This window comes from Cyanistes caeruleus, chromosome 27 (genome assembly GCF_971803275.1).
Source record: "Cyanistes caeruleus chromosome 27, bCyaCae1.hap1.1, whole genome shotgun sequence".
In the NCBI taxonomy this organism is placed as follows: Eukaryota; Metazoa; Chordata; class Aves; order Passeriformes; family Paridae; genus Cyanistes; species Cyanistes caeruleus.
Window position 1 is genome coordinate 3,884,367 of NC_141727.1, and position 19,991 is coordinate 3,904,357.

Sequence of the window (19,991 nt, forward strand, 5' to 3'; positions counted from 1 at the left end):
GTAAACACAGGCTCTTGCTGTTTCAAAACTGACTCATCATTTTCCTTAAACAAACAGCCAAATCCGGAGGCTCCCGAGGCGGGAGAGGGCTCGGGGTGGGAATTGCCAGCCCCGGGTGGGGACGATGCCGGTGACAGCGGGACCCAGCGTGTCCCCAAACCCTCTGGAAGTGCCAGCTGGTGCTTCCCGAGGATCCCAGGAGGAGGAAACCACCCTGAGCCCAAATCTGAGGAGTTTCAGGTAGGGATGCTCCCCGGGGTGGGGGGGGGAGCTTTGCCATCCCTCATCCCGGGGATATCCCGGGATATCCCGGGATATCCCGGCTGGACGCTCCTGGAGCTGCTCCTGGGAGCGGAGGGGAGCCCGGGGAGCCCCAGCAGCTCCTCAGAGGGGAGGGGATGCCGTGATTTTGCTGCTCTCCCACGCAGTGCCAGGCAGAGCTGCGCTCACCTCCGCCCCCGGGCAGCATCCCGGCTGGAAGGAGCCCCCCCAAACACCCCTGGGCTCCCCACAGACCCTCCAGGGATTTCACCTCCAACCAGGGTTGGGGTCGGGGGGCTCCGGGGTGAGCCGCTGGCGCCCCTCCAGCTCTGGAAGCGCTGATGGATGGGGGCCGATGGTGGAAATTGGCTCTCAGCTGTCCCGGGAGCAGGAAAATCCCCTCTGGAGCGGGGCCGGGCTGCGGGGGGTGGGCGCAAAGGAATTTTGAACTTTCCGACAGCCGGCGGTGACAGCAGAGCGGGGGGGACACAGCTGGGTCCTGCTGGGGACCGGTCCCTCCATCCCCGCGGGGGGAGATTGTCCCCAGAGCGCCTGGGGACAGGGGACACTGCCTGGCACAGTGTCACAGAGCCAGCGGGGTGTGGGGGTCCCTCCCTGTGGCGCAGGGGAGGTTTTGGGGGGAAAAGCCGGATTTTTGGGGCAGCGCTGGGTTCCCAAACTGGCAGATCCCGCTCCGGGCTCTGACGATTTGGGCATGGGGGCTGCTCCTGCCTGGGGTCCCCGGCACCCCCCGGCTTTTTTTTGGGGGTCCCGCAAAGGTAAAGGCTGGTGGGGGAGGGAAACAGCCCCCCCTCCCCCGAATTTGGGGAGGGGGGGGGACCCTCAGCACCCCCTTTTTTTGGGAAGGAGCCGCTGCGGGGGGGCCGCATTCCCGCATCCCCCATCCCCCCGGGAAGGCGGTGCGGGAGCGGCCGCCCATCCCTCACCCCCCTGCGCCATCCCCACTCCTCCTTCCTCCTCCTCCTCCTCCTCCTCCTCCTCCTCCTCCTCCCGCTCCGTCACCGCGGGGGCCAGGCCTGAGCTTCATCGTCATCGTCATCATCTTCCTCTGTGTGGTTCCCCCCCCATCCTCCCACCCACCCATCCCAAAATCCCGCCGAGCCCGGCGCTTCCATGGTGCGGGAAGGCGGCATGGCCCGGACCCCCTACAGCTCCACGCAGGACATCCAGATGGACGTCTTGGACAACGCCGCGCTCCAGGTGACACCCGCGGGGATCTGGGGGTGCTGCCAGGGGGTGTCAGCACCGCCCGCACCCCCGGAGGGGATGGAGGGGGCGGGGGGTTCATCCCGTGCAATCCCCCCGTGGGGCTGGGGGCGACAGATGGGGCTCAGCGCTGCCCCCCCCCGAATCCCGACGCTGATAACGGGGGGATGCCGCCTTCCCAGCACCCCAAAAATAAAGGGGTGTTCTCCCCCCATAAGCCTCGGGCCCAAATCCAGCCCCATCCCGGTTTCCCAGTCCCCTGGGCTTCCCCCACCCAGGGGGGCAGGTGGGTTTTTGGGGGGGTGTTGCGCCCACCGGGAAAGTTTTAGGAATTGGGAAAACTCTCGGGGTCCCCCCTCTTCCCTCGGCCTGTCCCCTCTGCTTTGGGGGGGAGGGGGGACATTCCCCTCACTGCTCCCAGAGGGGTGGGGGGCGCTGGGCACAGACCCCCCCCTCTCCTCGCTCTTGAGGGGGGTGTGACGGTTTTTGGGGTGGGGGTTCCCGGGGGTTGGGGGCAGAGGGAGCCTCGTCACTGAGCCCCAGCCTTGTGGGTGGCATCTGGGGGGGTCCTGGGGGGTGCTGGGTCTAAAAATACCCAGCGTGGGGACCCCCCACCCCCGGGCTGGGTGGCAGCTGGGTCCAGCTGTCCCTCGGGGACACTGGGGGGGTGACAGCCCCGCTCCCCCCAGGGTTTTCCCCCCCTTTACCCCCCCCAGAGGGAGGGAGCTGCCACAGGGGGGGCACCGGGACACCCCCACATCCCTGGGGGGGAGCGGGGGTCCCGTTGGGGTGGGTACCCCCCATGCTGGGGGGGGTCTGGGGCACTGGGGTGGTGGAGGGGGGCGTGGGGAGGTGTCACTCCCCCCCCGGGGGGCTGTTTGGGCTCTGGGAGCTGGAGTTTGGGGGCTGCTCCCCCGAACCCGCTCAGCCCTGCCTTGTCCCTCCCCGTGGGGTTGGGGTCGCAGCCCCCCAGTACCATGACCCCCGGAGGGGGGCAGCCCCATCCCATGGATCCCATCCCATCCTATGGATCCCATCCCATCCCATGGATCCCATCCCATGGATCCCATCCCATCCCATGGATCCCATCCCATCCCATGGATCCCATCCCATGGATCCCATCCCATCCCATGGATCCCATCCCATCCCATGGATCCCATCCCATGGATCCCATCCCATCCCATGGATCCCATCCCATCCCATGGATCCCATCCCATCCCATGGATCCCACCCCATCCCATCCCATGGATCCCATCCCATCCCATCCCATGGATCCCATCCCATCCCATCCCATGGATCCCATCCCATCCCATGGATCCCATCCCACCCCATCCCATCCCATGGATCCCATCCCATGGATCCCATCCCATCCCATGGATCCCATCCCATCCCATGGACCCCACCCCATCCCATCCCATGGATCCCATCCCATCCCATGGATCCCATCCCACCCCATCCCATCCCATGGATCCCATCCCATGGATCCCATCCCATCCCATGGATCCCATCCCATCCCACGGATCCCATCGTCCCATCCTGAGCCCCCCATGAGCGGGGTTTGGCTGCAGGCTGGGGGTGGCGGGGGTTGGAGCATCCCCGGCAGGGGGGTCTGGGGGTGCCCCCCGAGTTTTGGGGGGAGTTTTGTGCTCCAGCGCTGCCCCCTCGCCCCTTCCCCTGTCCCCAGGGCAAGTACAGCAGGCGCAAGAGCCGCTTCAAGCGCTCGGACGGCAGCACCTCGTCCGACACCACCTCCAACAGCTTCGTCCGCCAGGTGAGGGGGCCCCCGGCACTTTTGGGGGGGTCCCAGCGGTGCTTTGTCCCCCGGGGACTGAGGAGGGGTCACACCGAGCCAGGGCTGGCCGTGCCCTCGGCCCCTCTGCTCTGCCGTGGGTGCTGGAGGGGTGTCCCCCCCTAAATTGCAGCCCACCCCCCCCCCCCCAGGGGTCCCCTGTCCCTTTTGGGGTGACAGGGACTGGACACAGCCCCGGCTGGCACCAAACCCCCCCCTCCCAACGCTGTGGCTTGGCAGGGCCCCCCCTCCCTGAGCCCCGGCCCCCACCCCCTGCCCGGCACCGGGCTAAATATACCCGGGGCTGAAACCTGAGCCCCCCCGTGCCCAGCCCTGCGCCCGCCCCGCTCGCCCCCGGCCCTGCCACCATGGAGATCCCCGGCAAAGACCACCCCGCTGCCCCGGTGAGCGACCCCCGCCCCCGCCCCGCAGCCCCCAGGACCCCCCGCCCCCCCGGCTGGGTCCCCCTCGGCTCCGTGGGGTCGGTCCCGGCAGCTGGGGGGGATCTGTGGGGTGAGGGGGTCGTTCCCGGGCTGCGGTGACCCCCAAAGTGCCCTCCGTGGGGCAGGGGGAGAGGGCAGCTGGGCTGTGCCCCGTGGGGTTTGGGGAGGGGGTCCCTGCCGGGGTCCGCAGCCCCGGGGTTGGGGGCTGTGCAGAGGGGCTGAGTGACCCCCAAACCTCCGGGCTTGGGAAGGGTTGGCACAAATCAGGGTTGGGGGGTCCCACGTGTCACCCACCGTGACGGGGCTGGGGCGTCCCCTGGGTGTCCCCGCTGGGGCTGGGGGTGTGCAGGGGGTCCCCTGGGTGTCTCCACTGTCCCCGCTGAACCCCTGGTCCCGGTCCTGGGGGGTGAGCAGGGGGTCCCCAATCCCACCCCAGCTCCAGCCCCGTCCCGGGTGACCCCGAGTCGCCCCACAGCGCCCTGTCCCCATTGCCCTGGGCTCCCGCGGTGGGGACAGCGCTGTCCCCCCGGGCTGGGGGACACTCGGGGGGTCCCCTCTGCCTTCCCGGCTCTCGGAGAGGCCCCGGGGAGCGGGATGGGAGCGGGTGCTGGGCCGGTGTCACGTTCCCGGCCGGAGCGGTGGCGACAGCTGCCGTGTCCCTCTCCTGCCGTGACCCCACCGTGACAGCTCCGGGTGGCTCCGGGTGGCTCCGGGTGGCTCTGGGTGGCTCTGGGTGGCTCTGAGTGGCTCTGGGTGGCTCCGGGTGGCTCTGGGTGGCCACCGTGATGGGCACCGGCACCAGTGAGAGCGTGCCGGGGGTTCGGAGGGCTGGAATCGGGGATGGGCTCGCTGTCCTGGGGGGCCCAGGGTGGGCTGAGCCCCCTCCCCGCTGGCCCAGGGCTCGGCCGAGTCCTACACCAGCCGCCCCTCGGACTCGGATGTGTCGCTGGAGGAGGACCGCGAGGCGCTGCGCAAGGAGGCCGAGCGCCAGGCCATGGCCCAGCTGGAGAAAGCCAAGGTGGGACAGCTGGGAACGGAGCCCCCCAGCGCCCCCTGCCCCGGCACAGGGACCCCCCGCTACCCCCTGCTCCCCATCCCTGCCGTGTCCCGTCCTCTGGAGCCCCGGGGTCACGGGTGGGGGGCACTGGGAGGGCACTGGGGGTCACTGGGTGGAAGTGGGTTCTCACCTTGGCTGAGAGTCCGTCACACTGCGGGGCCCGGGGCAATTAGCTAATGAACCCCTCGTTAGCTCCCGGCCGGGCTTGTGGCCGCTCTGCTGAGGAGCCGAGCCCGGCTGGTGACCCCGGCTGGAATCTCCCAGTTTGGGGTGGCAGCGGGTGGGATCTCCCCGTTTTGGGGGAGCTGCCGACCCCTCTCCCGTTGGCAGACCAAGCCGGTGGCGTTCGCCGTGCGCACCAACGTGGGCTACAACCCCTCGGCCACCGACGACGTCCCCGTGCAGGGCATGGCCATCTGCTTCGAGCCCAAGGACTTCCTGCACATCAAGGAGGTGGGAGCGGGCTGGGGGGGCCGGGGAGGGGCGGGGGGGCAGCGCTGGGGTGGCTGCGGGGGGGTTTTAAGGTGTTTCCCCCCGCTCCCCGGAGCAGAAGTACAACAACGACTGGTGGATCGGGCGGCTGGTGAAGGAGGGCTGCGAGGTGGGCTTCATCCCCAGCCCCGTCAAGCTGGAGAACATGCGGCTGCTGCAGGAGCAGAAGATGAGGCAGAACCGCCTGAGCTCGAGGTGGGGCTCACCCCGACCCCTCCCGGCTCTCCCTGGACCCCCCAAATCCCACCCTCATCGCTCTCTCGGCGCTTTTCCCACGCAGCAAATCCACCGACAACTCCAGCTCCAGCCTGGGCGATGTGGTGACAGGGACCCGCCGGCCCACGCCCCCGGCCAGCGGTAAGAGTGTCCCGGGTCCCCCCGGCCCCGCCAGCTCCAGCCTGGGGGTCCTTCCCCCACCTCCCCATGGGTGACCCCTCCGTCCCCCCCCAGCCCCGGGTGCAGGCAGGGTGACCCCTCTTTCCCCCCGGGACCCCTCTCCTCTGCTTCTCCTCTTCCACCCCATTTCCATTTTCGCCTTCTTCCATCGCCATTATCGCTCTTCTTCTCTCCCTGCCGTCTCGCGGCTCCGGCCGTCCCCAGGTGGCCTGGACATGCCTAGCTTTGCCTTTGATCCCGATGAGTTAGAGGAGGAGGAGGCCATGGAGACCCAGCGCTCCCCTAAGAGTAGCGTGAGCAGTGTCACCACCCCCCCCGCCCACAACAAGCGCATCCCCTTCTTTAGGAAGGTAACGGCCCCCGCCGGCCCCCGCCTCGCCTGCTGCACCCGCTGCCTGCCCTAACACTGCCGGGGGGCTGGGGGCACCCCACGGGGCTGGGGGCCACCCCACGGGGCTGGGGGGCTACCCCGTGGGAGCTGGGGGACACGCACTGCCCCGGCGCTGCAGCACGGGGTGAGCTCTGTGCCCACGCGGGGCTGACTCCCCCTGTTGTCAATGGGATGGATCGGTCCGTGGCTGTGCCCCCCCCATGGACTGTGGGATGGATCAGTCCGTGGCTGTGTCCCCCCCCCCATGGACTGTGGGATGGATCAGTCCGTGGCTGTGTCCCCCCCCCCCCATGGACTGTGGGATGGATCAGTCCGTGGCTGCATCCCCCTCCATGGACTGTGGGATGGATCGTTCCGTGGCTGTGTCCCCCCCATGGACTGTGGGATGGATCAGTCCGTGGCTGTGTCCCCCCCCCCATGGACTGTGGGATGGATCAGTCCGTGGCTGCATCCCCCTCCATGGACTGTGGGATGGATCGTTCCGTGGCTGTGTCCCCCCCATGGACTGTGGGATGGATCAGTCCGTGGCTGTGTCCCCCCTCCATGGACTGTGGGATGGATCAGTCCGTGGCTGTGCTCCCCTTGTGATCCGTGGGTTGCATCCATCCAATCCATCCATAGTGACATCCCCCCATGACCCACAGGATGGACCAGCCCATGGCTGTGATCCCCCCCAGTCCATGGGATGGGTCAGCCCATGGCTGTGATCCCCCCCCAGTCCATGGGATGGATCAGTCCGTGGCTGTGATCCCCCCCTGGTCCATGGGATGGATCAGTCCGTGGCTGTGATCCCCCCCTGGTCCATGGGATGGATCAGTCCGTGGCTGTGATCCCCCCCTGGTCCATGGGATGGATCAGTCCGTGGCTGTGATCCCCCCCCGCTCCATGAGATGGGCCAGCCCATGCCCCCCCCCCCCCCGGTTGCCTCCCCCCGCAGTGTGCGCATGGTGTGTTCCAGCACGGCCGGTGTCTCATCCCCCCCACGACTGAGAATGGACCATTCCTCCCCCATAACTGGCCATAAGCTGGGGGGAGTTTTGGGCGCAACCACTCCGCGGGCCAGGGGGGGTCTGCAGGGACATTTGGGGCCAGCAGGCCTGGGGGGTCCCAGCCACCCCCCAAGCCCTCGCTATACCCAAATCTACCCCAGAGGGGGTGTGACTGTCCCTGGGTCACCCTGGGGGTCACACACGTGTCCCTGGGTCACATCTGGGTCACACGTGTGACGTTGGGGTGTCCCACAGGGTCATGCACATGTCCCTCGGGGTGTCCCTTGGGTCACACACGTGTCCCTGGGTCACCTCTGGGTCTCAGACGTGTCCCTGGGTCACCCTCCAGGTCACACACGTGTCTGTGGCTCAACCTTGGGGGGTCACACACGTGTCCCTGGGTCACTGGGTCACACACGTGTGTCGCCTGGGTCACCCTGGGGGTCACACACACATCCCTGGGTCACCTTTGGGTCACCCCCGTGTTCCCTGGGTCACCTCTGGGTCACACATGTGTCCCTTGGGTCACTCCGGGGGTCACCCCTGTATTTGTGGCTCACCCCAGGGGTCACCCCAGTGTCCCTTGGGTCACCCCGGGGGTCAACCCCATGTTTGTGGCTCACCCTGGGGGTCACCCCTGTGTTTGTGGCTCACCCCGGGGGTCACCCCAGTGTCCCCGGGGTCACCTCTGGGTCACCCCCGTGTCCCTTGGGTCACCCCAGGGGTCACCCCCATGTTTATGGCTCACCCCGGGGGTCACCCCCATGTTTATGGCTCACCCCGGGGGTCACCCCCGTGTCCCTTGGGTCACTCCAGGGGTCACCCCCGTGTTTGTGGCTCACCCCGGGGGTCACCCCTGTGTCCGTGGCTCACCCCGGGGGTCACCCCCGTGTCCCCGCGCCCCCCGGTGCCCCTACCCGCGGGTAACACGCATGCCTTGTTTGTCTCCTCTCGCCCCCCGGCCCCCGCGGCCCCCCGGGACGTAGCGAAGCAGAAGCAGAAGTCGGTGAGTAGCGCCAGGACCCCCGGGAGGGCCCGCGGGAAGGGGGGGGGAGGGAGGCGCCCCCCGCTTGCAGCCCCCCAAAAACAAACCCCCGGAGCCGCCCCCGTGGCCCGTGTCCCCCCCCGGCCCCGGTGACCCCCGGCTCTGTCCCCAGACCGAGCACGTGCCCCCGTACGACGTGGTGCCCTCCATGCGCCCCATCATCCTCGTGGGGCCGTCGCTGAAGGGGTACGAGGTGAGCAGTGGGGCCGGGGGGAGCGCTCGGGGGGCTCGGGGGGGACCCCAGCCCCACACTGTCCCTCTGTCCCCGCTGTCCCTTCACCCCCAGGTCACGGACATGATGCAGAAAGCGCTGTTCGACTTCCTGAAGCATCGCTTTGATGGCAGGTGAGGGGGGTGGGCTGCATGGCCAGGGACCCCTAAACCCACGGAGGGACCCCTAAACCCCATAGAGGAGCCCCAAAATCCATATGGGGGCACCACAGTGGGGACCCCCAAACCCATGAGAGGACCCCTAACCCCATAGAGAAACCCCCAACCCCATAGAGGAACCCCTAACCCCATAGAGGGACCCCAAAATCCATATGGGGGCACCACAGTGGGGACCCCCAACCCCATAGAGAAACCCCCAACCCCATAGAGGGACTTCAAAATCCATATAGGGGCACCACAGTGGGGACACCCAAACCCATGAGAGGACCCCAAACCCCATAGAGGGACCCCTAAATCCGTGAGGGGAGGACTCTAATTTAACGAGGGGGACCCCAAATCACATGGCAGACCCCTGAATGAACAGGGGGGAAATTCTGAAGTCATGGGGGGACCCCACCTCTGTAGAGAACCCCTAATCCTGTGGAGGACCCCAAAGCCATGGAGGGATCACACCCCCCTGCTGTGATCCACAATCCTGTGAAAGGTCCCTAATCCCACAGGGGGACCCCTAAAACCACAGGGAGGGCCCTAAACCCATGGGGGGAGCCCTATAACCACAGGGGGACCCCTAAAACCACAGGGAGGGCCCTAAACCCATGGGGGGAGCCCTATAACCACAGGGGGACCCCTAAAACCACAGGGAGGGCCCTAAACCCATGGGGGGAGCCCTATAACCACAGGGGGACCCCTAAAACCACAGGGGCCTAACCCTAAACCCTTAGGGCGAGCTCTAATGTCATGAGAGGGATCCCAAATCTCACAGGAGCGACCCCTAACCCAATGGAGGACCCCAAATCCCATAACGGGGGGACCCCTAAACCCACAGGCAAAGCCCGGCCGGGGCGGCTCCAGCAGCCGCGGGTGCGGGGTGTCGGGACGGGGGTCCAGGGGGTCCCGGGGGGTGGCTGTGGATGTGGGGGGGTCCCCCCGCTGTGTCCCCAGGATCTCCATCACGCGGGTGACAGCCGACATCTCCCTGGCCAAGCGCTCCGTGCTCAACAACCCCAGCAAGCACACGATCATCGAGCGCTCCAGCACCCGCTCCAGCCTGGGTACGGCCCCCCCGGACCCCCCCGGACCCCCGGGACCCCCCAAGCCTCCATCTGTATCAGCCCCCTGCCCGACCCCGTTCCGCTCCTGGGGGGTGGGGGTGGCTAATGGGGGGCTCTGTGCTCCCCCAACCCTGTGACTCAGTGCCTCTCCTCCTCCTCCTCCTCCTCCTCCTCCTTCTCCTTCTCCTTCTCCTCTTCTTTTATCTTCTCTCTTGTGGTTTTGGTTTTTTTTTTTTTCCTCTTTCTCTTTTCTTTTGGGGTTCCTCCTCCCCTCCGCGCTGCCTCCTTCCTCCCCTGCTCCTGATACAGATGTCTTGGGTACGTAACGGGGACCCCTCGGACCCCCCGTCCTCCCCACCTGGCCCTGCCCAGGCGCTGGGGCAGAGTCTGAGGGTTGGGGACACCGTGGCGGCAGTGGTGGCAATGTCCCCTCGGCTGTGTGTGCCTGCTTTGGGGTGGGGGGCTTGCCCAGCCGGTGCCACCCCCCTCCCGCGGTGACCCCGAGGTGGCCAAGCCCCAGCACCAGCACCACTGTCCCCTTCCCGTGCCCCTCATCACGTCCCGCAGCCGTTGTCCCCTCACCCTGTCCCGTGTCCCCCCCACCCCAGCCGAGGTCCAGAGCGAGACCGAGCGGATTTTCGAGCTGGCCCGGACGCTGCAGTTGGTGGCCCTGGACGCCGACACCATCAACCACCCGGCCCAGCTGGCCAAGACCTCCCTGGCCCCCATCATCGTCTACATCAAAATCACCTCCCCCAAGGTGGGTGCGGGCCCTGGGGGCAGCGCCAGCCCCTCCCCGCCGGCCTGGGGGGGCCAGGCACGCTCCGGCCGTGTCCCCACGGCCACCGGGGCTGTCCCCTCCTGCCCAGGTGCTGCAGAGGCTGGTGAAGTCCAGGGGGAAGTCCCAGGCCAAGCACCTCAACGTGCAGATGGTGGCCTCGGACAAGCTGGCACAGTGCCCGCCTGTGAGTGTGCCCCCGGCACCGCGGTGCCACCCCCCGAGACCACCCTGAGACCCCCCGAGACCCCCTGAGATCGCCCTGAGACCACCCTGAGAGCCCCTGAGACCACCCCGAGACCACCCTGAGAGCCCCTGAGACCCCCCGAGCCCACCCTGAGACCTCCTGAGACCACCCTGAGACCCCCCGAGACCCCCTGAGACCCCCCTGAGACCCCCGAGACCACCCTGAGAGCCCCTGAGACCCCCCGAGACCACCCTGAGACCCCCCTGAGACCCCCCTGAGACCCCCGAGACCACCCTGAGAGCCCCTGAGACCCCCCTGAGACCCCCCTGAGACCCCCGAGACCACCCTGAGACCCCCTGAGACCCCCCGAGACCCCCCTGAGACCCCCCTGAGACCCCCCTGAGACCCCCGAGACCACCCTGAGACCACCCTGAGACCCCCTGAGACCCCCCGAGACCACCCTGAGACCACCCTGAGCTGCCCCACAGACTCCCTGCCCGTTATCTGCCCACACTGTCCTATAGATCCTGCCCTGCCCCACAGATCCCGCCTGGTCCTATAGATCCTGCCCGGTCCTATAGATCCTGCCCCATACCATTGTCCCTGCCCTGCCCCACAGATCCTGCCCGGTCCTATAGATCCTGCCCCATACCATTGTCCCTGCCCTGCCCCACAGATCCTGCCCGGTCCTATAGATCCTGCCCCATACCATTGTCCCTGCCCTGCCCCACAGATCCTGCCCGGTCCTATAGATCCTGCCCCATACCATTGTCCCTGCCCTGCCCCACAGATCCTGCCCGGTCCTATAGATCCTGCCCCATACCATTGTCCCTGCCCTGCCCCACAGATCCCGCCCTGCCCCACAGATCCCGCCCGGTCCTATAGATCCTGCCCCATACCATTGTCCCTGCCCTGCCCCACAGATCCCGCCCTGCCCCATTGCTCCCACCCTGTGTCCCATTGGCCCTGACCTCACTCTGCCCTGCGTCCTATAGGCTCTGCCATCCCAGTGACCCCACCCTGTCCTATTGTTTCCACCCTGTCCCACAGGCTCTGCCCCACACCCACCTGCCCCTCCCTGTCCCATGGACCCCACCCTGTCCCATGGACCCCTCCCCGTCCCATGGACCCCTCCCCAATCCCACAGGTCCTGCCCCACATCCAGCTGCCCCTCCCTGTCCCATGGACCCCTCCCTGTCCCATGGACCCCTCCCCAATCCCACAGGTCCTGCCCCACATCCAGCTGCCCCTCCCTGTCCCATGGACCCCTCCCTGTCCCATTGTCCCTGCCCCACACCCACCTGCCCCTCCCTGTCCCATGGACCCCACCCTGCCCCATGGACCCCTCCCCAATCCCACAGGTCCTGCCCCACATCCAGCTGCCCCTCCCTGTCCCATGGACCCCTCCCCAATCCCACAGGTCCTACCCCACATCCAGCTGCCCCTCCCTGTCCCATGGACCCCTCCCTGTCCCATTGTCCCTGCCCCACACCCACCTGCCCCTCCCTGTCCCATGGACCCCTCCCTGTCCCATTGTCCTTGCCCCACACCTAGCTGCCCCACACCCCGCCCCACCGTCCCCACCTCGCACCCATCCCTTCCCCAGGAGATGTTTGACATCGTGCTGGACGAGAACCAGCTGGAGGAGGCCTGCGAGCACCTGGCCGAGTACCTGGAGGCTTACTGGAAGGCCACGCACCCGCCCAGCAGCAACCCCCCGAACCCGCTGCTGAACCGCACCATGGCCACGGCCGCCCTGGCCGCCAGCCCCGCGCCCGTCTCCAACCTCCAGGTACAGGTGCTCACCTCCCTGCGCAGGAACCTCAACCTCTGGGGCCGCGAGGCCACCCCCAGCCCCCCCGGACCCCTCGAGGAGCACGCGCTGTGAGGCGGCAGAGGGGACGGCGGGGACATTCCCCCCCCCCAAAACCTCCGGAGACCCCTGGGATCGGGGATGGTGTCACAGCCCCCCCAGGTGTGGGGCGGTCCCTGAGGTCACCTGCTCCAGGGGGCTGTTCTGCACTCTGGGACTGGGGGCTCCGGGGGAACCACGGCCCCTCGGGTATGGGACCATCCCTGGGGTCACCTGTCCTGGGGTCAGGGTCACCCTGAGGGACTGTGACCCTCCCCAGGTGTGGGATTGTCCCTGGGGTCACCTGTCCTGGGGTCAGGGTCACCTCAGGTGTGACCCTCCCCAGGTGTGGGATTATCCCTGGGGTCACCTGTCCTGGGATCAGGGTCACCTCAGGGGACTGTGACCCTCCCCAGGTGTGGGATTGTCCCTGGGGTCACCTGTCCTGGGGTCAGGGTCACCCTGAGGGACTGTGACCCTCCTCGGGTGTGGGATTGTCCTTGGGGTCACCTGTCCTGGGGTCAGGGTCACCCCAGGGGACCGTGGTCCCGAGGTGTGGGGTCACCTGGGGACCCTGGGATTAGGGCAGCCCATGGGATTGGGGTCACCATGGGGAACCACAGCCCCCCCAGGAGTGGGGCCATCCCTGGGATTGTTCCTTTGGGAACCTCTGCCCCCCTCCCCGGGGTACTGCAGGCCCCTGGTGTGGGACAGTTCCTGGGATTGGGGTCACCCCAGGGAGCTGCTCCCGTTCCTGGATTGGGGCTGGCACTGGGACCGGCCCTGGGGATCTCTCCCTGCCTGGGACTGGTGCCAGCCCCACATTCGGGGTCTCCTGGGAATCCGTGCCCCCTCCAAGGCCCGGAGCTGCCCTGGGGATTGGGAACCCCCAGGATCTGCCCCCTTCAAGACCCACCCTGTGCCTTCCGGGGGGCTGCCGGGGCTCCAGACCCCCATTCCCACCTCTCTGGGGGAGCCGTGGCGGGGGCGAGGCTTTGGGGGTGTCCTGGGCGGGCCGGGTGGGGGGCACAGCCCCATCCCACCGTGGCCACTGCGGTGCTGAGCCGGGGGTCCTGCAGCCACCCCCGGGGCTGGGGACAGAGGGGGGACGCGTCTCCTGTGTCGTCTGTCGCTAAACCTTCCAGCGAGCCGGACTGGTGCTCCACGCCCTGCCCCGCAGCCCCCCACCCCGCATCCCCCTCCCCATTCCCGGTGCCCCCCCCGGCTGTGCCCCGCTGCCACCGCGTCACCGGCAGGGCTGGGCAGCAGCGTGTGCCCCCCTCCATCCCCGGCTGCCCCCCACTAACCCCCCACTAACCCCCGCCCGTCCGTCCCCGCATGGTGTGGTTGCTTCTCGCACCCAGGCTCCGTACCCGGAGGGGGAGCGCGGCCGCCTCCGGCAGGGCCCGGGGGACTCGGGGGGTCGCGGGCAGGGCAGACCCCCCCCGCCGCCCGCCCGCCAGGGCCCCCGCAGCCTGTCCCGCCAGGACACCTTCGACTCGGAGGCGCCGGGCAGCCGGGACTCGGAGCCCGGCGATTCCTGCTGCATGGACATCGAGATGGAGCCCGTGGAGGAGGAGCCGCCGGGCACCCCCGGGGCCGGACCCCAGCCGCCCCCCGGCTCCTGGGACGGGGCCGAGCCCGGGCGGGAGGGCCGGGGGCTGCGGGGCCGAGCCAAGGGCCAGGAGCCGCTGGGCCGGGCCGAGGGGGAGGGCTGGGGCCGGGACGTTTACATGCGTTAGGAGCAGGGGGTGCGGGCAGGGGGTGCCCCCCCAGCGCTGGTTTTGGGGCGCGGGACAGCCCCGCCGGTTGCCCTTGTGCCCCCCCGAGCCCGGCCAGCAGTGCCATGGGGAGCCCCCGCTTTGTCCCGGGGGGCTCCCCCTGTCCCACCCTTGGCTGAGGGGGGGTCTCCCCCTGCCGCAGCCCCCCAGCATCTCGCGGTGCCTCGGGCCCTCCCTGCCCCGCAGGGACAGCAAGTGACCAAAGGGGACCCGGCGTGTCCCCGTCCCCCGGGCGTGTCCCCAGCCCTGCCCGCCGGGTGCCCCCCGCTTCTCCATGGTGCTCTCGCAGGGACCCCCGGAGCCGGCCGTGGCGGTGGGGGGGGGGGTCCCTGCCAGCTGCCCCCCACCCCAGCAGTGCCCGGCACTGCCCCCAGAGCCCCCGGCGCTGCCGGGGGGGTGCATGCGTGTGCGGTGTGTGCAGGGCTTTGGGGGCTCCCCGCTGCCCCAGGCTGCGCCCCCCGAGGTGCTGCCTGCCCGAGGGGGGGGGGGGGCGGTTTGCATGTGTTTGCCTTGGAGGGGCTCTGCCTGAATTGGGGGGGTGGGGGGTGAATCTGAGCCAGTTTTGGGGGTCTAACCTGTGCTAACAGCTGCCCAGCCCTGGCCTGCCGCGGGGGGGTCCTGCTGTCCTGGGACCGCCAGGCCCCGGCCCCCCCCTTCCCCAGCGCCCCCTCCCTCCCCGTTCCAACCCCCCCCCCCCGCCGTGCCTGTCCAGCCGTGTCTGTCCGTCCGTCTGTCTGTGAGCCTCTGTCCGTCCCCCCTTGCCCCCCCCCCGGGGCACTGCCTTGTCCTGTGCCCGCCCCGGGGCATCCCTTGTGCCCCCCCCCCACCAAATCTGCGGGGTGACCACACCAGGGTGGGCCGGGGACACCCCCATGTCCAACCCTCTGGGACGGGGGCTTGTCCCACTTCTGTCCCACCCCGGGGGCAACGCCGGGGGTCACTGCCTTACCCAGACCACCAGCCCGGGTCGGGGGGCTTGGGGGGGCACCCAGCTCTGCCGCTGCCAAGCCGCCACCCACGTGTGCCTCAGTTTCCCCCCCTTGTTTTGTTGGGGGGGGGGACTCGGTGTCACTGCCTGCCAAGTGCTTTGAGCCCCCCCTGCCCCAGCGCTCGCCCCCTCGGCGGCCACAACCCGGGCAGTGGGGCCCCCCCCGCGGGCAGAGGGACGTCCCGTATTTATGTCACTCCACAAACTTTTAATTTAAAGACCCGACAAAAATGTATTTTATTTATTTATTCTCGTTGGTTTTTGTGTGTGTGTGTGGGGAGGGGAGGGGGACTCGCCCCGCTCGCTTGGTTTCTTTGTAATAAACATTTCGGTGAGACCTGCCCCACGCCTGAGCCTCCTGGGGGGACACGGGGGGGGCCCGGCTGGGGGGACACAGCGCTGCAGTGACCCCTGCTCAGCTGAGGATGGAGCCGGGACCTGCCCGGCTCTGGGGAAGGGGCGCTCGGGGGGCTCCAGCCCCCCCAGCCCGGGGATGGCCAGCGGCAGCCGCCGGGCTCAGCGCGGCGCTGGGCCGGCTTTATCGGGACAATATATTTATTTACAGACACAATAAATACAGGGTGGGAGCTCAGGGCTGCCGGCACCGCCACTCGCTCTTCTCCGGCCGGTACTCGAACGCTTTCCTGCGGACACAGAACGGCGACATCCGTGACACCGAGTCCCTGTGACAGCGCCATCCCCCCGACCCAGGGCTGCACCCCACGACCCCCGGCTGCACCCAGCTGTGCCCCCCGACCCACGGCTGCACCCAGCTGTGCCCCCAGACCCAGGGCTGCACCCCACGACCCCCGGCTGCACCCAGCTGTGCCCCCCGACCCAGGGCTGCACCCAGCTGTGCCCCCAGACCCAGAGATACACCCAAATGTGTCCCCTGACCCAGGGCTGTCCCCCATGCCTCCCGACCCAGGGTTACACCCAGCTGTGCCCCACGCCCCCCGACCCACGGCTGCACCCAGCTGTCCCCCTTAACCCAGGGTTACACCCAGCTGTGCCCCCCGACCCAGGGCTGCCCCCCACGCCCCCCGCCCAGCCCTGCACCCCGTACTCACTCCCTGGCGGGCGCGGAGGGCCGGCAGACCAGCCCGGCCTGGCACGGGCACACCTGGTTGATGCTGAAGGCGAGTCCCCCGGGGGGAACGTGGCAGCTCTGGGCCAGCTCCAGGCGCCGCTGGCAAACGCGCTCCCCGTGCTGCCGAGCGCAGCAGCCGCCGGCCCCGCACTCCTCGTCCCGCTGGCACCGCGCTCCTGCCGCACAAAAAGCGACCTCAGGGGACGCTCCGAGCCCGGCCTGGGGTTCAGCACCGCATCCCCCCGGCTCGCAGAGCCTGTCCCTCGTGTCCCCCCACCCACCACGGCAGACCCCCACTCACCGTCCTGCCCGGGGGGCACGGGCTGCTGGCACTTGCCGAACATGCAGAGGAGCCCGCGGGCGCAGTGCGGGTCCTGGCGGCAGTAGTGACCCTCGGGCCGCTCGGGCAGGCACAGCCCGAAGTGCTCGTCACAAAAGTGTCCCTGGGCGCAGGGGGTGGCCGGGCTGCACGGGGTGACCTGCGGAGGGGGGGACACGGCCGGTCAGGGGGGCCGCACCTCATCCCCCACCCCGGAACGGCGCAAAACGCCGTCAAAGCAAAGCAAGCTTGGGTGTGGGGGTGTTGGGGTGATTTTGGGGGGCCGAGTCTGACGGCAGTGCTCTGGGGGGCTCCATCCGCAGCGGTTCCAGGATTTTTTTCCTCAGGAAAAGAAAACCGAGCTGGGGGGTAATTCAGGGGCGGGGGCGGCGCGAACCCCTGTAAAAGTCCTGCTCCAGGTGAGGCTCGAACTCACAACCTCGGCATCGCTCGTGTACCGCCCTATAAGTACCGCGCGCTGACCGATTGCGCCACTGGAGCGCCCGGGGCCGCCCGGCGCCACCGCGCCCCCTGCCGGCCCCGCCGCACCGGACCCGAACCGGACCCCGCTGTCACCCCCGGCTGGAGCGGGACCCCTGGTGTCACCCCCGGCTGGAGCGGGACCCCCGGTGTCACCCCCGGCTGGAGCGGGACCCCCCGTGTCACCCCCGGCTGGAACCGGACCCCGGTGTCACCCCCGGCTGGAACCGGACCCCGGTGTCACCCCCGGCTGGAACCGGACCCCTCCCGTGTCACCCCCGGCTGGAACCGGACCCCGGTGTCACCCCCGGCTGGAACCGGACCCCTCCCGTGTCACCCCCGGCTGGAACCGGACCCCTCCCGTGTCACCCCCGGCCGGAACCGGACCCCGGTGTCACCCCCGGCCGGAACCGGACCCCTCCCGTGTCACCCCCGGCTGGAGTGGGACCCCCCGTGTCCATCCCCGTCCGGAACCGGACCCCCGGTGTCACCCCCGGAACCGGACCCCCGGTGTCCACTTCTGGCTGGAACCGGAGCCCTCCCGTGTCCCCCTCCCCAGCAGGACACTGTGGGCTCTCCGCGGGTCTCATCGCCCCCGCTGCAGCCCCAGCTGAGAACTCTGGCTCTGAACTCCCCTTCCACCCCTGCGCCCCGCAAATTCTGCGCCCACCCCACTGCGAACCCCCCTCTGCAGCTCCTGCACCTGCCCCGTGCCCACCCCGCTGCAAATCCTGAGCCCTCCCTGGCCCCAAACCACCCTCCTACCCCTCCTCCGACCCCCGAGCCCACCCTGGCTGTAAATTCTGCTCCCACCGCTGCACCCATCTCTGCTCTGTGCCCACCCCGAGCCCACCCTGGCTGTAAATTCTGCTCCCACCGCTGCACCCATCTCTGCTCTGTGCCCACCCCGAGCCCACCCTGGCTGTAAATTCTGCTCCCACCGCTGCACCCATCTCTGCTCTGTGCCCACCCCGAGCCCACCCTGGCTGTCTCCCATCCCTGCTCGCACCCTGCTGTCCCCTCGCCCCCCAGGACCCCCCTCACCTCCTCCAGATCCGCCCCGGGGCTCCTGCCCAGGGCGGCCGCATCGGGCGAGTGCTGGGGCAGGGAGAACATCCATGCCCAGAGGTGTCCGGCGGCGGCGGGCAGGAGCCAGGCCAGGAGGCACAGGACGGCCGGGGATGTCCCCATCATGATGATGATGATGATGATGATGATGATGATGATGCTGCTGGCGCTGCTGGCAGCTCGGCCGGCCCGCGAGGTTTATGTAGCCGCGGGTTATCTCGGTCCCCGCCGCTAAAACTGTTTGCTCGCCTAATGGGGTGGGAGGAGGCAATCAGGGGTTAAGGGATTTCCATAATTGCCAGCCTTCCCCTCGGGGTGGGCACCAGCCCCACAGCAAACAGCCCCCCCGGGCAGTCTGGCTCCGGCGCCAGCCGTGGGTACAGCCTGGGGTGTCCCGTGTCCCCCCATAGCTCAGGGGGGCGGTGGGGGCAGTTTGGGGTGTCCCGTGTCCCCCCAGAGCTCAGGGGGGCAGTTTGGGATGTCCCGTGTCCCCCCAGAGCTCGTGGGGGCAGTTTGGGATGTCCCGTGTCCCCCCAGAGCTCGTGGGGGCAGTTTGGGATGTCCCGTGTCCCCCCAGAGCTCGTGGGGGCAGTCTGGGATGTCCCGTGTCCCCCCAGAGCTCAGGGGGGCAGTTTGGGGTGTCCCCCCATAGCTCAGGGGGGCGGTGGGGGCAGTTTGGGGTGCTCCCCCACACAGCTCGGAGTGATTTTGGGGACAGTTTGGGGTGTGTGCCCCCCCAGCCCTACAATTCCCTGGTTTTATTCCCCCTTTTCCAGAGCGGGGACAGCGAGGATGAGAGGGAGGCAGAGGGAAAAGCGGGGGGGACAAAGGCCGGGACCCCCCAAAGGGGCAGCGGTGGGCACAGGGACACATCCGCCCCCCTGTCCGAGCCCCCCATCCGCCGCCCCCTGCCCAGCCCGGGCTGCGGGGGTCGGCACCTCCCCGAGGCCCCCGCGAATGGGGTGCGAGCCCGGCCCTTATCGCCCGGCCCTTATCTCGGGCCCCCCCGAGCGCATCCCCCAGACAGTGTCACCTCCGTGTCCCCAAACACGCGGGGGGCTCAGCGCGCCCCCCCAGACCTGCCCAATACACTTCGGGTCCAGGCCGGGATCGTTCCCGGCTCCCGGGAGGATTGGAGGAGGGGGGATTCGACCCCAAGGGCAGCGAGGAGCTGGGAGTGGGGTGCTCTGGGGGTCTCCAGGGATGTGGGGATCCCCCTCCCCTCGGTTTCCCCCCCCCCTCCCCGGCGACCCTTCCTGGGCGAGTCCCTCCGTGCCTCAGTTTCCCCAGCGGTGAGATGGGAAGCTGAGGGGTGACACAGGGACATTGGGGTGATCCCAAACTTCTCTCCCGGTGCTCCGGGAGCGCTCAGTGCCCGGGAAGGGTCTCCAGGATCCGGGGGCCCCCCGCCTGTTTGCCCGGCGGCTTTGGGAGCAAATATTGACCCCGCTCCGGGACACCATCACTGTCCCCATCCGTCCCCCGCTGGCACCTCCGGATAATCCCCCCAACCCCGCGGGGGTCCCGGACGGCGGCTCTGGCTGTTCTGGGGGGGTCCCACGCACCCCCCAAGCCCTGTGGGGGCTGCCCCACGCCGCTCTCGGGGTTTTGGGGGGGCCGTGTCCCCCCACGGGGGGCTGGGGACACGGGGGGTGTGGGGCAGCGAGTGTGGGGGGGGGTCCGTGAGTGGGGGGGGTCCCTGGGGGGTGTCCGTGGGTGCGGGGTGTTTGTGGGGTGCCGTGCTTGGGGGTTCCGTGGGTGTGGGGTGTCTGTAGGGGGGGTGTCAGTGGGTGGGAGGGGGATCCGTGAGTGGGGGCGTCCATGACTGGGGGTGTAGGGATTGTGGGGTGCCCGTGGGTGGGGGGTGCCAGTGTTTGGGGGTCTCTGGGATTGGGGGTGCCCGGGATTGGGGGTGT

General features: G+C 69.0%; 2 protein-coding genes and 1 non-coding gene across 7 annotated transcripts; 1 reads left to right on the forward strand and 2 right to left on the reverse strand.

Annotated features, from left to right (window-relative positions):
• Nucleotides 1-32: 32 nt before the first annotated feature.
• On the forward strand, nt 33-15,460 carry CACNB1 (calcium voltage-gated channel auxiliary subunit beta 1). 5 transcript variants are annotated; one of them, XM_086864727.1, is made up of 15 exons: nt 34-240; nt 1,297-1,482; nt 3,173-3,259; nt 4,619-4,738; nt 5,108-5,230; nt 5,328-5,464; nt 5,550-5,626; nt 5,870-6,015; nt 8,203-8,283; nt 8,377-8,435; nt 9,423-9,532; nt 10,141-10,292; nt 10,402-10,497; nt 12,104-12,289; nt 13,714-15,460. In XM_086864727.1, the coding sequence occupies exons 2-15, from the start codon at nt 1,396-1,398 to the stop codon at nt 14,089-14,091; spliced, it is 1,839 nt and encodes a 612-aa protein (XP_086720853.1). In that variant the 5' UTR covers nt 34-240; nt 1,297-1,395; the 3' UTR covers nt 14,092-15,460. The 5 variants fall into 5 exon arrangements, with proteins under 5 accessions (XP_086720857.1, XP_086720853.1, XP_086720855.1 ...); XM_086864729.1 differs by lacking the exon at nt 5,870-6,015 and adding an exon at nt 8,032-8,051; XM_086864731.1 differs by lacking the exons at nt 5,870-6,015; nt 8,203-8,283 and adding an exon at nt 8,032-8,051 and having other exon boundaries at nt 33-240.
• Nucleotides 15,377-18,283, reverse strand: LOC147649197 (dickkopf-related protein 1-like). Its single transcript, XM_086864732.1, has 4 exons — nt 18,052-18,283; nt 16,510-16,687; nt 16,189-16,384; nt 15,377-15,762 (listed from the first exon to the last, which is right to left on the reverse strand). The coding sequence occupies exons 1-4, from the start codon at nt 18,199-18,201 to the stop codon at nt 15,708-15,710; spliced, it is 579 nt and encodes a 192-aa protein (XP_086720858.1). The 5' UTR covers nt 18,202-18,283; the 3' UTR covers nt 15,377-15,707.
• Nucleotides 16,939-17,028, reverse strand: TRNAI-UAU (transfer RNA isoleucine (anticodon UAU)). Its single transcript is given in 2 exon segments — nt 16,939-16,974; nt 16,991-17,028. It is a non-coding gene; the product is annotated as a tRNA-Ile (tRNA).
• Nucleotides 18,284-19,991: the final 1,708 nt, after the last annotated feature.

Coding starts and splice junctions, on each gene's coding strand:
- CACNB1 (XM_086864727.1), top strand. CDS start 1,396: ATGGTGCGGGAAGGCGGCATGGCCCGGACCCCCTACAGCTCCACGCAG. Junction 6,016..8,202: donor GCATCCCCTTCTTTAGGAAG/GTAACGGCCCCC, acceptor CTCTGTCCCCAG/ACCGAGCACGTGCCCCCGTA. Junction 10,498..12,103: donor AGCTGGCACAGTGCCCGCCT/GTGAGTGTGCCC, acceptor TCCCTTCCCCAG/GAGATGTTTGACATCGTGCT.
- LOC147649197 (XM_086864732.1), bottom strand. CDS start 18,201: ATGATGGGGACATCCCCGGCCGTCCTGTGCCTCCTGGCCTGGCTCCTG. Junction 16,688..18,051: donor CCGGGGCGGATCTGGAGGAG/GTGAGGGGGGTC, acceptor CCCCCTCCGCAG/GTCACCCCGTGCAGCCCGGC. Junction 15,763..16,188: donor CCCTCCGCGCCCGCCAGGGA/GTGAGTACGGGG, acceptor CTGTGTCCGCAG/GAAAGCGTTCGAGTACCGGC.